Source organism: Euleptes europaea, chromosome 7, assembly GCF_029931775.1.
Source record: "Euleptes europaea isolate rEulEur1 chromosome 7, rEulEur1.hap1, whole genome shotgun sequence".
Classification (NCBI taxonomy): Eukaryota; Metazoa; Chordata; class Lepidosauria; order Squamata; family Sphaerodactylidae; genus Euleptes; species Euleptes europaea.
Genome location: NC_079318.1, coordinates 86,699,336 through 86,712,834, shown reverse-complemented (window position 1 = coordinate 86,712,834; position 13,499 = coordinate 86,699,336). Strand labels below are relative to the sequence as shown.

Sequence of the window (13,499 nt, the reverse complement as noted above, 5' to 3'; positions counted from 1 at the left end):
GAATGGTCTATTCCAGGGCTCCCCAGCCTTTCTGAACCTACGGGCGCCTTTTGAATTCTGATACAGTGTGGTGGGCACAGCCCAAATATGGCTGCCATAAATGGCAGGTCCCAACTTTCAGGTGGGACCTAGAGATCTCCAAAAATTATTACAATTAATCTCCAGAACACAAGGCTCAGTTCCACCAAAGAAAATGGCTGCTTTGGAGGATGGACTGGAGACAGAGTTCCCAGGTGCAGGTTGGGAAATACCTGAAGATTTTGGGAGTGGGGCCTGAGGAGGGCGGGGTTTATGGAGGGGAGGGATTTCAGTAGGGGATAATGTCAAAGAGTCCACCTTCCCAAGCGGCCATTTGCTCCAGGGGAACTGATCTCTGTCACCTGAAGATCAGTTGTAATAGCAGGAGACCTCCAGCCACCACCAGGAGGCTGGCAACCCCAGCTTTATAGCAGGGGCGGACTGGGTCTAAAAATATTGGTTGCCAGGAGACAAAGGGGGCCCACCCACAACTATAAGGCTATCATTTAATTTTTATTAATTTTTATGTTTAACATTTTGTCTAATGTTTAAGGGGGCCCACTTCATCAGGGGGCCCGCTTGCCATTGGGCAAGCTGACACAATGTCCAGTCCGCCACTGCTTTAATTAGGGTTGCCAGGCCCCTCTTCGCCACCGGCGGGAGGTTTTGGGGGTGGGGCCTGAGGAGGGCGGGGTTTGGGGAGGGCAGGGACTTCAATGCCATAGAGTCCAATGGCCAAAGCGGCCATTTTCTCTAGGTGAGCCGATCTCTATCGGCTGGAGATCAGTTGTAATAGCAGGAGATCTCCAGCTACTACCTGGAGGTTGGCAACCCTATTTATAGTATTGTACCCCTGGAGGTCCCTCCCCTCCCCAAACTTTGCCCTCCTTAGGCTGCACCCCCAAGTCTCCAGGAATCTCCCCACCCAGAGCTGGCAACCCCAGCAGGGACTTTGGGCTGTTCTCTGGCACAGAGGCCTGGATGCAGGAACTCAGATTCCCTTTGCTACTGTTAAAAGCTCAGGTCGTCTTGTCCGCTGCAATGATCATAAGAGCCACAGAGCTGGGACGCATGATACTCCGGGGTTGAGGGGAGAACTTATTGTGAAAATCCATTTTTGATGGGACCATTTAAAGGATACTCTTTGATTTAATCTCTTTTATATATTTTGTATCATGATTCTATTAAGACATTGAATGAATAATACTAGATAAGATAAGATCATATTCATTAAATAATATGGGGATTAGTTTTGTCAACAAAAGTATATTCAATTTATTTTTAGATGGAAGAGAGTGAGGGGGAAGTCACTCTATGTTTAAATTAGCACTATTATAGGCTTCTTATTATTCTTAGTAACTTTTAGCATTAAATGTAGATTTTTATATGGATGTATTAAATCACTGGTTCACAACCGGGGGTCTGTGGACCCCCAGGGGTCCGCGAGAACTAAATTAAGGTCCGCGAAACAAAGTTATAAACCCATAATAAAAATAATATTTTCAATTAAAAGTTCTCTATTATAAAAATATATATTCAAATATTATTCTAAGTTTAATGCTTAATGTTTAAAATAATATTTTCAATTAAAACTTCTCTATTATAAAAATATATATTCAAATATTATTCTAAGTTTAATGTTTAACTAACAGTAATGACTAAAGTTTATTTTCAAATTATCTGAATTTTTATTTTGAACCTTGGGGTCCCTGCACCGAACAAAAAAGTCCTAGTGGTCCCTGGTAAAAAAAAAAAAAAAAAAAAGGTTGGGAACCACTGAAATGAAGGAAAATAATGAAAAAATTCTTAAAAAAAAAAAAAGATACTCAGGGGTTGAGCAAAGCGATTGCAACCCCGAAGGAAATCCCTGCAGCCGGACAGCCCCGCTTGACACTTTGCAGACGCTCCCCAGCCAAGCTCCACTGCTTTCCTTCGTGCAGGGATCATCGCCTTGGCTCCTCCTTCCTGCTCTCTTGGAAGATGGCTGCGACTGCTGCTGCTGCTGCTGCTGCTGCTGCTGCTGCTGCTGCTGCTGCTGCTGCTGCTGCTTCCCTGGCATCCCCCCGGGTTGCTTTCAGGCGGCTGGCCGTGCGCTCCTGGCACTCTTCTGCCGCCTCCTCTTCGGCATGGGCAGGTGGGTGCCAAGGGTCTTTGGGGGGCTTGGAGAGGGCCCCCTTCCCCTGGCATACGCAGAAGGGAGCTCGGTCCTTTTGACAACGGGGACACCTCTCAAGCTGCTAGATCTCAAGGTCCGAGCTGAAGTTGCAGGGGGTTTATAGCCGCCTTCTCGGGGTCTCCGGGGAAAGGGCTGGAATCTCAGGTGTGAAGGACAGGGCCAAGGAGAAGAGGCGGTTTTCTGCAGGGTTTCAGGAACGTTTATGCTTGTAATCCTTTCTACCCCTGTGATAAACATCTTGAGTATATACTATAGCATCCATCAGGAACAGCCAGACTTTGGGCGAAAACGCACGGGAGGTTTTACCTTGGATTCGCCGTTCTCTAGATGCACATTTTCCCCATCTGAATTCTCAAAACTCTGCATGGGGGTTTTAAGAATCCGGATGGGGAAAATGTGCATCTAGAAAGCGGCAAATCCAAGGTAAAACCTCCCATGCGTTTTCGCCCTTTGTCCCCGGGACCTGGATGAAGTCGGGGTGAGCGGGCTGTCCCACCTGGTTTGCCCCACCGGAGACTTTTAAAAACAGCTTTTAAAGTTTGATCTCATTGCTTCTATGTAGACAGGATGCTGGACTAGACGAACCACTGGTCTGACCCCGCAGGGCTCTTCTTTTGTTCGTAATGTGGCAGATCCTTGTGTGGCCACCAAATGCACATGACCCCTAACTCGACACCCCCTCCCCAATTCTACATGGATGAGTGACAGAGATCCTTTCTAAACATCGGCAGCGTGACAACCCTCCTCTGGTAGCCCCTTCCACCTAGAGCACTGGTTCCCAACCGGGGGTCCGCGGACCCCCAGGGGTCCATGAGAACTAAATTAAGGTCCCCGAAACAAAGCTATAAACCCATAATAAATTAATATTTTCAATTAAAAGCTCTCTATTATAAAAATATATTCAAATATTATTCTAAGTTTAATGTTTAACTAACAGTTATGATTAAAGTTTATTTTCAAATTCTAGGAATTTTTATTTTGAACCTTGGGGTCCCTGCACCAAACAAAAAAGTCCTAGTGGTCCCTGGTCAAAAAAAGGTTGGGAACCGCTGACCTAGAGGGAAGAACAGTAAAAAGAGTTTCTGGGGACTATCATCCTCGGGGTCTTTAACGCCCGTTCTGAGATCACCTCGATTAGTTCAGCCAGTAAGCTAGGCAGACGGTAACCTATCCCTGGAACCCAACATAAGGTTGGTGCAGCCAAAACTAGCCTCTCCCTCCAATGCATCTGCCCTGGGAATTTGCTGATGCAGAAACACTTAAGGGAAAAGAATCACTACCCTCCCACCACTTGTTCTCCAGTTCGGAGTTGGCGAAGCCCCCCTGGGGAGGGGCTGTGGCTCATAGGTAGAGCATCTGCTTAGCACGCAGAAGGTCTCAGGTTCAATCCCCGGCATCTCCAGTTAAAGGGACTAGGCAGGTAGGTGATATGAAAGACCCCTGCCCGATACCCTGGAGAGCGGGTGCCGGTCTAAGTTGACAATACTGACTTTGATGGACCAAAGGTCTGATTCAGTATGAGGCAGATTCATGTGTTCATGTGAGCAGGGGTCCCCAGCATGGTGCCTGCTGACACCTTTCTTGGTGCCCACCAAGTGCTTTTAGAAAGTGGGTGAGGGTAGGTGGGGCTTTTGCCCAGAAGGGCTCCTGATAGGCTGTGCAGATTCAAAGGCATCCTGTTAAGCAGAGCCTCTGCCTGAAATATTGAAGAGATGCTGTTAGAATTATGCATGACCTCACTCCCTGACATTTTGTGGTTGGCACCACCTCCTGTGTCAGCCACCCATCTGACCCGTCCACCCACAATGGTTTATTTTTGAGGATATCTCTTATCCTTGTGGTAAAGTGGTTCCTGAAATAGCCCTTTCCTTTCCCTCCCTCCATTAACTATCATGATTTTGAGCAACATGTGGTGACTGGGGTAGAATAGAGTTACCTCCTTTCCTCTGTAGCATTTTCCCAATGGAAGTTCTCACACATATCCCCCATTGTTCTACGACCCCATAGGGGGAAAGTAACATACTCAGGGTGCCTGATTCGAGTCCAGTAGCACTTTAGAGACTAACAAGAATTTCATGGTATGAGCTTTTGAGAGACAAATCTCCCTTCATCAGATACTGACGAAGCTTTGAGTCTCAAAAATTTATACCCCAGAAATCTTGCTTGTCTCTAAGGTGTGACTGGACTCTAATTTTGCTTTCCTACCTTACTGTCACAGCTGCCATCATGAAACTATTCAGGCTGCCTGTGTTTTAGCAGTGCTAAGAGCAGATTGTGAGGTGCCAATTACTACTGGGGAAGTGATAGAATATTTACAACATTAGAATGATTACAAAATAGATTCAAGAAACCTGCTCACAAATTGTGTTTTTTTGCCGCAAGTATTGTTTTAAAGAAATAACAAGTTCCAGGGGCCCTCTTTTACAGGGCCTATTTCTTTAAAACAATACTTGGGGAACGTGAGGTGTGTGAAACACCCTTCAGGCAATTTAACAACCGGCTTTCCCTCACGAAGGATGCCCCACTGGGGTGATAATTTTCAAGGGGCTAGAGCAGGGGTGTCAAACATATGGCCCGTGGACTGGATCGGCCCCTTGAAAGCTTTTATCCAGCCCACAAGCCAGCCAAGGCAGCTCCCCCCGCCAGTCCCAATCTGGGCAGTCAAGGTGTATCCTGGCCCGTCCAAGTGACATTTATGTCATATCTGGTCCTCATAACCAATGAATTCGACACTCCAGGGATAAAAAGAAAGGAGGTGGTCATGTGGCATGTGGTTGCCAAACGGATTGTTACATCTGCTCATACCTTCTTCTGCTGTCCCTCTTGCAGAGGATCTGCTTCGTCGCATGGACAAGCGTGACACCTGGGACCGCTTCTATTTCGAGAAAGGGGCTAGCGGCCCCCGACATTTTGACTGGTTCTTCGGCTACGGAGACGTCTCAGGGTTGCTGCTGTCCACTCTGCGGGGTCTGCCCTCGGGCGAGGCCCGAATACTGGATGTCGGCTGCGGCACTTCGGCCTTGGGCTTGGGGCTGTATCGAGACTCCCCCCGCCAGCTCCACATTTCATGCTTGGATTTCTCCCCTCTAGCCCTGGACTCCCTACGCCAGCTGCTCCGGGACAGTCCCCCTCCACGGCACCCGCTTTCCCAACTGTGCTGCCATCTGGCTGATGCCACTGACTTGAGAGACACTTTTGAATCAGGCTCTTTCCACCTGGTACTGGACAAGGGGACCTGTGATACATTGCTTCGGTGCCTGCAAGGGCCGGGCCAAGCCAAGCAGTTAGTGGCAGAATGCCTGAGGGTGCTGAGGCCCGGGGGCAAGGTTCTTCAGTTCTCTGATGAGGACCCGAATGCCAGGGTACCGTTCTTGGAACAGGCTGGGGGTGTGAACGTAACTGTAGCAGAGATCGGGCGCATTAATGGCATTTGCTACTACGTCTACACGCTTGATCAGAGACTCCTGGACTCAACGAACAGCAGGGAGCAAAGTCCAGAAGGAAAAGGGCTCAAAATGGGACCTGATGGCTTGGCTTAAAACCAGTGTTGTAAGGAGAGTTGAAGTTTTAATCCGGAGAGAAGCATCCATATTTGAAGCACTCGGGAAGTGGTTACTAGATGTCTGGCTGCCAGGGTACTGGACGTGGTGGATTTATGTTTCCTAGGGATCACTAGGAGTCTGAGGGTGCTCGCTTGTTTCCCATCTGCTCAACCTGTACATTTGGAAGTAAACATTTGAATACAAAAAGCATGGTGGGTCAAAGGAAACTGATCCTGTAAAGGGCTGCTACTGGGAACTTCCTGCTGTCTAGAGAAGTGGGCACACAAGACACTCTGGGGCGTGGGATCCATATCACTGGTAAATAAGGACGGCAGAAGCAACCGAGAGGTGGCGCTTTTTCCATGGCAACCATCATAATGGGGCTTAAAGAGGATTCACGGATGCTTCCCTGCTGGTTAAGTCCCTTCTAATGCCACATTAATGCAATAAGCATGGGACAGAAGCGAGGGCTACATGCACTTTGGGCCACAACCAGATAAAGCATCTGTACAGAGGAAAGCCAGATTCTGAAGCCTGTAGAAATTAGGCAGATTGGCATGATTTAGCTTACTTTGCACCATTCTGGTTGCACTACCCATGAGGAGGGGCAAGGACCTAGACCGGGCACTGAAGCTCTAGTCCTCTTGCTGTGAAAATGGCCTCATGAGGAGGGTTTATTGGTAGACCCCCTGGCTTTGCATGCCGAAGGGTTCAATCCCTGGCACCTCCAGTTAAAATGGATCTTAGGCTATGAGGGGTTGGGAGGGACACTTTTTGGCCTGAGACCTCTCCTGGGGAGCTACTGGTGGCCAGAAGAGGCAACAATAAACTGGCCAGGGCAATGGTCCAGTTCACTCTAAGGCAGCCCTCGTCTCTCCATCTGTTTTCTGCAGTTCCATCAGGCAGTGACTATGAGCTTTTGGGAAATCTGTGGAAATATTTGTCTGGGCATCTTTTTACTTCAAATTAAAACAAGGCTCTAGACCAGGAGTGTTGAACTCAATTGTTACGAGGACTGGATATGACGTAATGTCACTTGGTTGGGCCGGGCCATGCCTCGCCTGCCCAGATCGAGAGTGGGGGGATGGCTTCCTCGGCTGGCTCATGGGCTAGATAAGAGCTCTCGAGGGGCAGAATCTGGCTCTCGGGCCTTATGTTTGACACTCCTGCTCTAGACTCCTAGACTGGAAGACTTTGCTTTTATTTCATATGGAAGCACAGAGCCTCAGAAAACAGAATTTTGCCCCCAGAAGATGAAGAGTTGGTTTTTATACCCGATTTTCTCTTCCTTTTAAGGAGTCTCAAACTGGCTTAGAATCGCCTTCCCTTCCCGTCCCCACAACAGACACTGTGGGAGGTCGGTCTGAGAGAGTTTGGAGAGAACTGTGACTGGCCCAGAGTCACTCAGCAGGCTGCATGTGTAGGAGTGGGGAAACCCAGCTATACCACATCCTTTATTTTTCTCTCTGTGGGCCTGAGCACCAACAAGCCCAGTAAATATACTGACAGGTGCAGAGACGGGCCTACCCCACCTTTTCTGGGTATTCGGTGCTATCTGTTTCACAAACAGGAGCTTTTCAACAAAATCACCACTTCCGGAATGTAGCAGAAACCATTTTATTTGTACAGAAGTGTTCGAACGCCAAGTAGCTCTGGGAACCCGGTGTGTGCACCCCACAACCACTATGCCGTTAGTTCTCTAGACACTTATCTTCTGAGAAACAGGCACTACAAGGCCTGCTATGGTCTCTGGTAACACAAAAAAGCTATTGCCACCCCCCCACACACCAATAAGTACATAAGATGAGCACTGGCAGCTCCTACCGAAGGTCAGTCTAGCCCTAGCAGGCAACGGAACTCCTCAGCAACTGAGAATCAGAGGTAGACTGCCCCTAAACATGAAGGATACGTGTATTACATATGTTTTACCGTGTTAGCCATCTTGGTGGCCCTTATGAGGGCACAAAGGTGGGGAATAGATTTTGGAAAATAAAAATAAATAAATTTAGCTGTCGTGGCTAACAGCTCTTGACAGATCTGACCGCCATGCTAGCCTCACAGCTCCTAAGAACACTTTCCTGGGAGTAAGCCTTATTGAATAAACCTGAGTAGGATTCTGGTTAGACCTGCTTAAGATGGAGTTGAATATTTCAGCATTCTCTTTCTGGCCAGCTGCCTCCAGGAAGCCCACAAACAGGGCATAAAGATTTCTCTGGCTTGCCCCCAGCATCTGATATTCAGAGATAATCTGCTGGTGAACATGGAGGTTCCAGTTTACCCATCCAGGCTTTAAATATACAATCCCCCATGAAGGCCAAAAGGCCTGAGGCAATGTTGGCTTCTTGTGTGAATATGACCACAGTGTATTTCAGAAATATATATATATACACACACACATTTATATGCTTCTGAGACATGCTGTGGTCATATTCACACGAGAAGCCAGAATTGCCTCAGGCCTTTTGGCCTTCATGGGGGTTTGTTTTCAGCATAGGTCCAAATGATCGCTTATCAAGTAATAATTTACTATGCTCAGATGGGAACGATTTAGCCATCCCACCTAAAATCTCATTTGAGCAGATGGAAGGATTTCTGACTTTGGGGCATGACTTACCCCCTCCTCCTGCAGCTAAAAATTGCCTCCAAAATGATGCTTCTATGGGACAGAAGACAACCCTCCTCCCCAGAAATAGTTTAGGGTGGAAGCTGAATGTCTGCTGTGTGAGGAGCAATTGGTGAAAATCCCCCCTACTCACCTTCTTCCCCAGTTTTTTTAAAACCAGGGTGCATTCTCCTCACTGACTCCACAGAGGTTCCTAACAAACTGTGGTAAATTAACTCTTGATGAACACATGCACGGATATCGATGCCCCCCTCCCCAAAGACAGTTGCCAGAACATGTGTGACGATGAAACGGAACAGGGTGCAACTGCACAGATAATTGGAGAAGATCTTGTGCAAGTGAGAACATGTGTGAACACTGTGTGAACAGACTGCTGGACTTGATGGGCTGATCCAGCAGGGCCTTTCTTATGTTCTTATGTTAAGTGAGGAAAGTTTATTTTCACTGTACAGCGCTACCAACATGGGGGTGGGGGCCGGGCTTACAGGGTAGCTTTAAGCCGTTTTGTTAAAGTCCCTGCCCTGAGGAGTTTACAATCTGTCTATTGCATCTTACCCTGCTCTTCCCTTCAAGCAGCTCGGGATACCGTCCCTTCTCCATTTTATCCTCAGGACAACCCTGTGAGGTAGGTTAGGCTGAGAAGGGGACTGATCCGAGGTCGGCCAACAAGCCGCATGGCAGAATGGGGGTTTGACCCGGGGTCTCCCTCAATCCTAGTCCAGCACTCTAAGCCCTACACCACATTTCTCCGTCTAAATTTTGATATGGCGGAAGGGGGGGGAACTGGAGGTAGTAGCGACAGGGAATGATACAACGCAGAGTTACATCTACATGGGCTTTGGTTCAACTGGGACAAGAAGTAAAAGGTGAAGCCAAAGTATCCATGGAAAATAAGAGATGTGGAGGGAAAGAATATAGGTGTTCCGGGGGCAAAATCAGGCATGGCCACTAACTTGAACACCTCTCATCTCAGTTGCCAAAATGAAGTTCTTATACTTTTGCTGGAACCCTCTCTGCTGGCTGCCTTTTTATTGGCACGCCTGCCTGCCTGGGTCATTCCCTTCTTCCAGGGCGAAGCCCAGGAGCTCTGATCCTCCGTTTGAGAGTTCAAGGAAATGTCTGGAATCACAAAAATATTTTTTTTGCCACACCGCCCCCCTGCTTCGCACGCTCCACGGTCTCCATCCGTCCCACGAACGCCTCAGACGGTCTTACAGCAGCACTTCCTCCAAGTCGCTTTCGAAAGAGGACAGCCCTGAAAACACAGAACGGGGCGGGGGGGGGGGACGTTACAGAGAAGCCAAGCTGTTGCAAAGGATTCTGGGATGTTGTCGAAGGCTTTCACGGTCAGAGTTCATTGGTTCTTGTAGGTTATCCGGGCTGTGTAACCGTGGTCTTGGTATTTTCTTTCTTGACGTTTCGCCAGCAACGTTTCGTTGCTGGCGAAACGTCAGGAAAGAAAATACCAAGACCACAGTTACACAGCCCGGATAACCTACAAGAACCAATGATTCTGGGATGGTTTCAACAACGTGCCCCCAGGCCAGGCCTGTTATTAGGCCCAGGGTTGCTGGGGCCCGGAGTTCTCTCAGAATACAAATTATCTCCAGACTACAAAAATCTGTTCCCCTGGAGCAAAATAACAGTTTCTGAGTGCAGACTCTATGGCTCCACCTCCAAATCTCCAGGAATTTCTCAACCTAGAATTGGCATCCCTAATTGAAAAGGTAAAGGGAGTCCACTGTGCTAGCACCGGGTCATTACTGACCCATGGGGTGACGTCACATCCGAACGTTTACTAGGCAGACTATGTTTACGGGGTGGTTTGCCAGTGCCTGCCAGTCTGAGTAGACAATACTGACTTTGATGGACCAAGGGTCTGATTCAGTATAAGGCAGCTTCATGTGTTCATGTGTGTACCCAGTTGGTGCCAACTGAGGTAGACTATTGGCACATGTTTTCAAGTTACTCTCCCTGGTAAATCACTGTCCCAATTTTTGCATTTTGGGGACAACCTATCAAAATGCTGCCTGTTTTGCTCATCTTGATAGGTTTACCCACCTTCCTGCTCTCTCTAAAGGTAGATGGATCTTTCTAATGGATGCATTGTGTTTCAACTCCACATGATTTTTCCAAGCCTGTGCACAAGCTAATACCTCCAGGTGGCATACAGCTTGCCATTTTACACCCTGCTGATGCTTCGATATATTTGGAAACATTGATAATGTACCGCAGGAGAATGCTGCTTCTCCAAGAAGAATGGTCACTGCCTTGGCTTTTGCATTGGAAGAAGAGGAAGAAGAAGAAGAGTTGGTTTTTATATGCTGACTTTTTCTACCAATTAAGGGAGAATCAAACTGGCTTATAATCACCTTCCCTTCCCCTCCCCACAACAGACACCTTGTGAGGTGGGTGGGGCTGAGAGAGTGTGACTAGCCCAAGGTCACCCAGCTGGCTTTGTGTGTAGGAGTGGGGAAACAAATCTAGTTCACCAGGATTAGCCTCCGCTGCTCATGTGGAGGAGGGGGGAATCAAACCCGGTTCTCCAGATCAGACTCCACCGCTCTAAACCACTACACCACGCTGGTTCTCAAGTGAATGAATGCAGCATGAAGCCAGGCCACAGGGAAGCCATCAGCAGTGTGTAAGGTGGAGGGGGCGACCCTCGGCATGAGAATAAAAGGTTAACCCCGGAGAACAGTACTCGAAAACAGCAGCCCTCGGGTATAGTCAGGGGTCCCATCCCCCATTGGCCCCCTACCCTGCCCAACTCACCAGTCCCTGGCGCCTCCTCGCCTTCTGCAAAGAGCTCATCTTGTTCAGGTTCCTCCAGCAGAGAGAGGTCTTCTGGGGGCCACCGTAGCTCCCCACTTTCCACATCGCCCACTTCGATGGGCTCCACTACGATGGAGGGCAGGCGATTCTTCCGACCGTCCGGGCTCCCCGCCACTGACTCTTCATAGGAGTCTTCATAAAGACTCCGGCTAGATCCCCGGCACGTGTCATCACGCAGTTCCTCGCACGGCAGCTCCCGACACCTCCCCTTGCACGAAGGCCCTCGGCCACACATCTCATCACACGACAGCTCACCGGGCTCCCGGCAAATCTCGTCACATGGCTCCCCGGGGAGGCCCCTGAAGGGGTCGGCGCCCAGACCCTGCGGTGGGGTTAAGAAGACCTGGGGACCAACCAGAGCGGGGTCAGTCTGAAGACACGAGAGCTGATTCACACATTAGATGTTCGGAGGTGTGCAGTGTGGGCACAGCCAATATGCATTTGTGAACGATTTATTATGGTGCCTGGCTGGCCATTCCTTTCAGCTGGCCAAAAGGCCTACAGAAAAGTATCTTGTGCCTTTAACAGAGGCAGGGAGGTAAATAGTTTCAGAGATAGTAAAAGCTGGCAACCATAGGGCCAAGTGGGGTCAAAGGTGGCAATTGTATTAGTAATTGTGTTTTTGTCTTTTAAACTCGAGTATCAGCATAGAATCATAAGAGTTAGAAGGGACCACCAGGGTCGTCTAGTCAAACCCCCTGCACAATGCAGGAAATTCACAACTACCCCCCCACACCCCCAGTGATCCCTACTCCATGCCCAGAAGATGGCCAAGAGGCCCTCCCTCTCATGAACTGCCTAAGGTCATAGAATCAGCATTGCTGACAGATGGCCATCTAGCCTCTGCTTAAAAACCTCCAAGGAAGGAGAGCCACCACCTCCCGAAGAAGCCTGAACCACTGAGGAACCACTCTGTTAGAAAATTCTCCCTAATATCTAGACGGAACCTCTTTTGATTTAATTTCAACCCGTTGGTTCTGGTCTGACCTTCTGGGGCAACAGAAAACAACTCGGCACCATGCTTTATATGACAGCCCTTCAAGTACTTGAAGATGGTTATCATATCACCTCTCAGTCGTCTCCTCTTCATACCCAGCTCCTACAACCTTTCCTCATAGGACTTGGTCTCCAGACCCCTCACCGTCTTTATTGCCCTCTGGACACGTTCCAGCTTGTCTACATCCTTCTTAAATTGCGGTGCCCAAAACTGAAGACAGTACTCTTAAGTATTAGCTCAGCATCTTAAACTAAGCCTGAACAATAATAGTTAGCAACAAGCAAAATATTACTCTCCTTCCCAGGCTGGCTGAATTTGTTTTGCCGCTCCACCAAATGCCTCTACCACAGAACACAAGGCAGTACTGCAGTTTACCCAGTACTGCAGCTTAGAATCATAGAATCATAGAGTTGGAAGGGGCCATACAGGCCATCTAGTCCTACCCCCTGCTCAATGCAGGATAAGTTGGGAGAAGTGGAATGGGACACAGAGAATACTCTGAAGTGGCTTCTGACCCATTTTGAGGGGCTCCTTGCCAAGTGAACATAAAGTGGGCCCTCTGCCAGTTTAGGGGGCTCCAGTAAACACCCAATCTGAAGCATGTTGGTATGCAGGAAAAGAGCTAGATTCAAGTCCAGTAGCGCTTTAGAGACTAACAAGATTTTCAGGGTATAAGCTTTCGAGAGTCAAAGGGAGCTTTGACTCTCCAAAGCTTATATCCCCAACATCTGTTTGGTCTCTAAGGTGCTAAAGGTAAAGGTAGTCCCCTATGCAAGCACCAGGTCATGACTGACCCATGAGGTGATGTCACACTAGGCAGACTGTGTTAATGGGGTGGTTTGCCATTGCCTTACCGACCTCGGAAGGATGGAAGGCTGAGTCAACCTTGAGCCGGCTACCTGAAACCAACTTCCGCCGGGATCAAACTCAGGTTGTGAGAAGAGATTTGACTGCAGTACTGCAGCTTACCACACTGCACCACGGGGCTCTTCTAAGGAGCTACTGGACTCAAATCCCATCACGCCTCTTTTAAAAGGGCAGGACATTTTCTTTCAGACCTGTTGGCAACCGGACATTTGTTAGTTAAGCAGGTTGTTTTTAACTTTTGTAACATTCAGCCTGGTAAAGAGTTCTGGTAAGCTGGAAGGCTTTCACAGGGTTTTGTGCCCGTTTGGTTGGTTCTAATAAAAGGTATTTCCCTGACCCAGATAGCTCAGACTAGCCCAAATCTCATTAGATCTCGGAAGCTAAGCAGAGTTGGCCCTGGTTAGTACTTGGATGGGAGAGCACCAAGAAGTCTATGGCCAT

General features: G+C 48.5%; 1 protein-coding gene across 1 annotated transcript; it reads left to right on the top strand.

Moving 5' to 3' along the window:
- Positions 1-2,052: 2,052 nt before the first annotated feature.
- Positions 2,053-5,733, top strand: CSKMT (citrate synthase lysine methyltransferase; the record flags this gene model as incomplete). The annotated part of the gene is made up of 2 exons (XM_056853463.1): positions 2,053-2,152; positions 5,024-5,733. Coding segments are annotated over 2 exons (810 nt in total), but the record flags the coding sequence as incomplete, so codon positions are not given.
- Between the last annotated feature and the right edge of the window lie 7,766 nt (positions 5,734-13,499).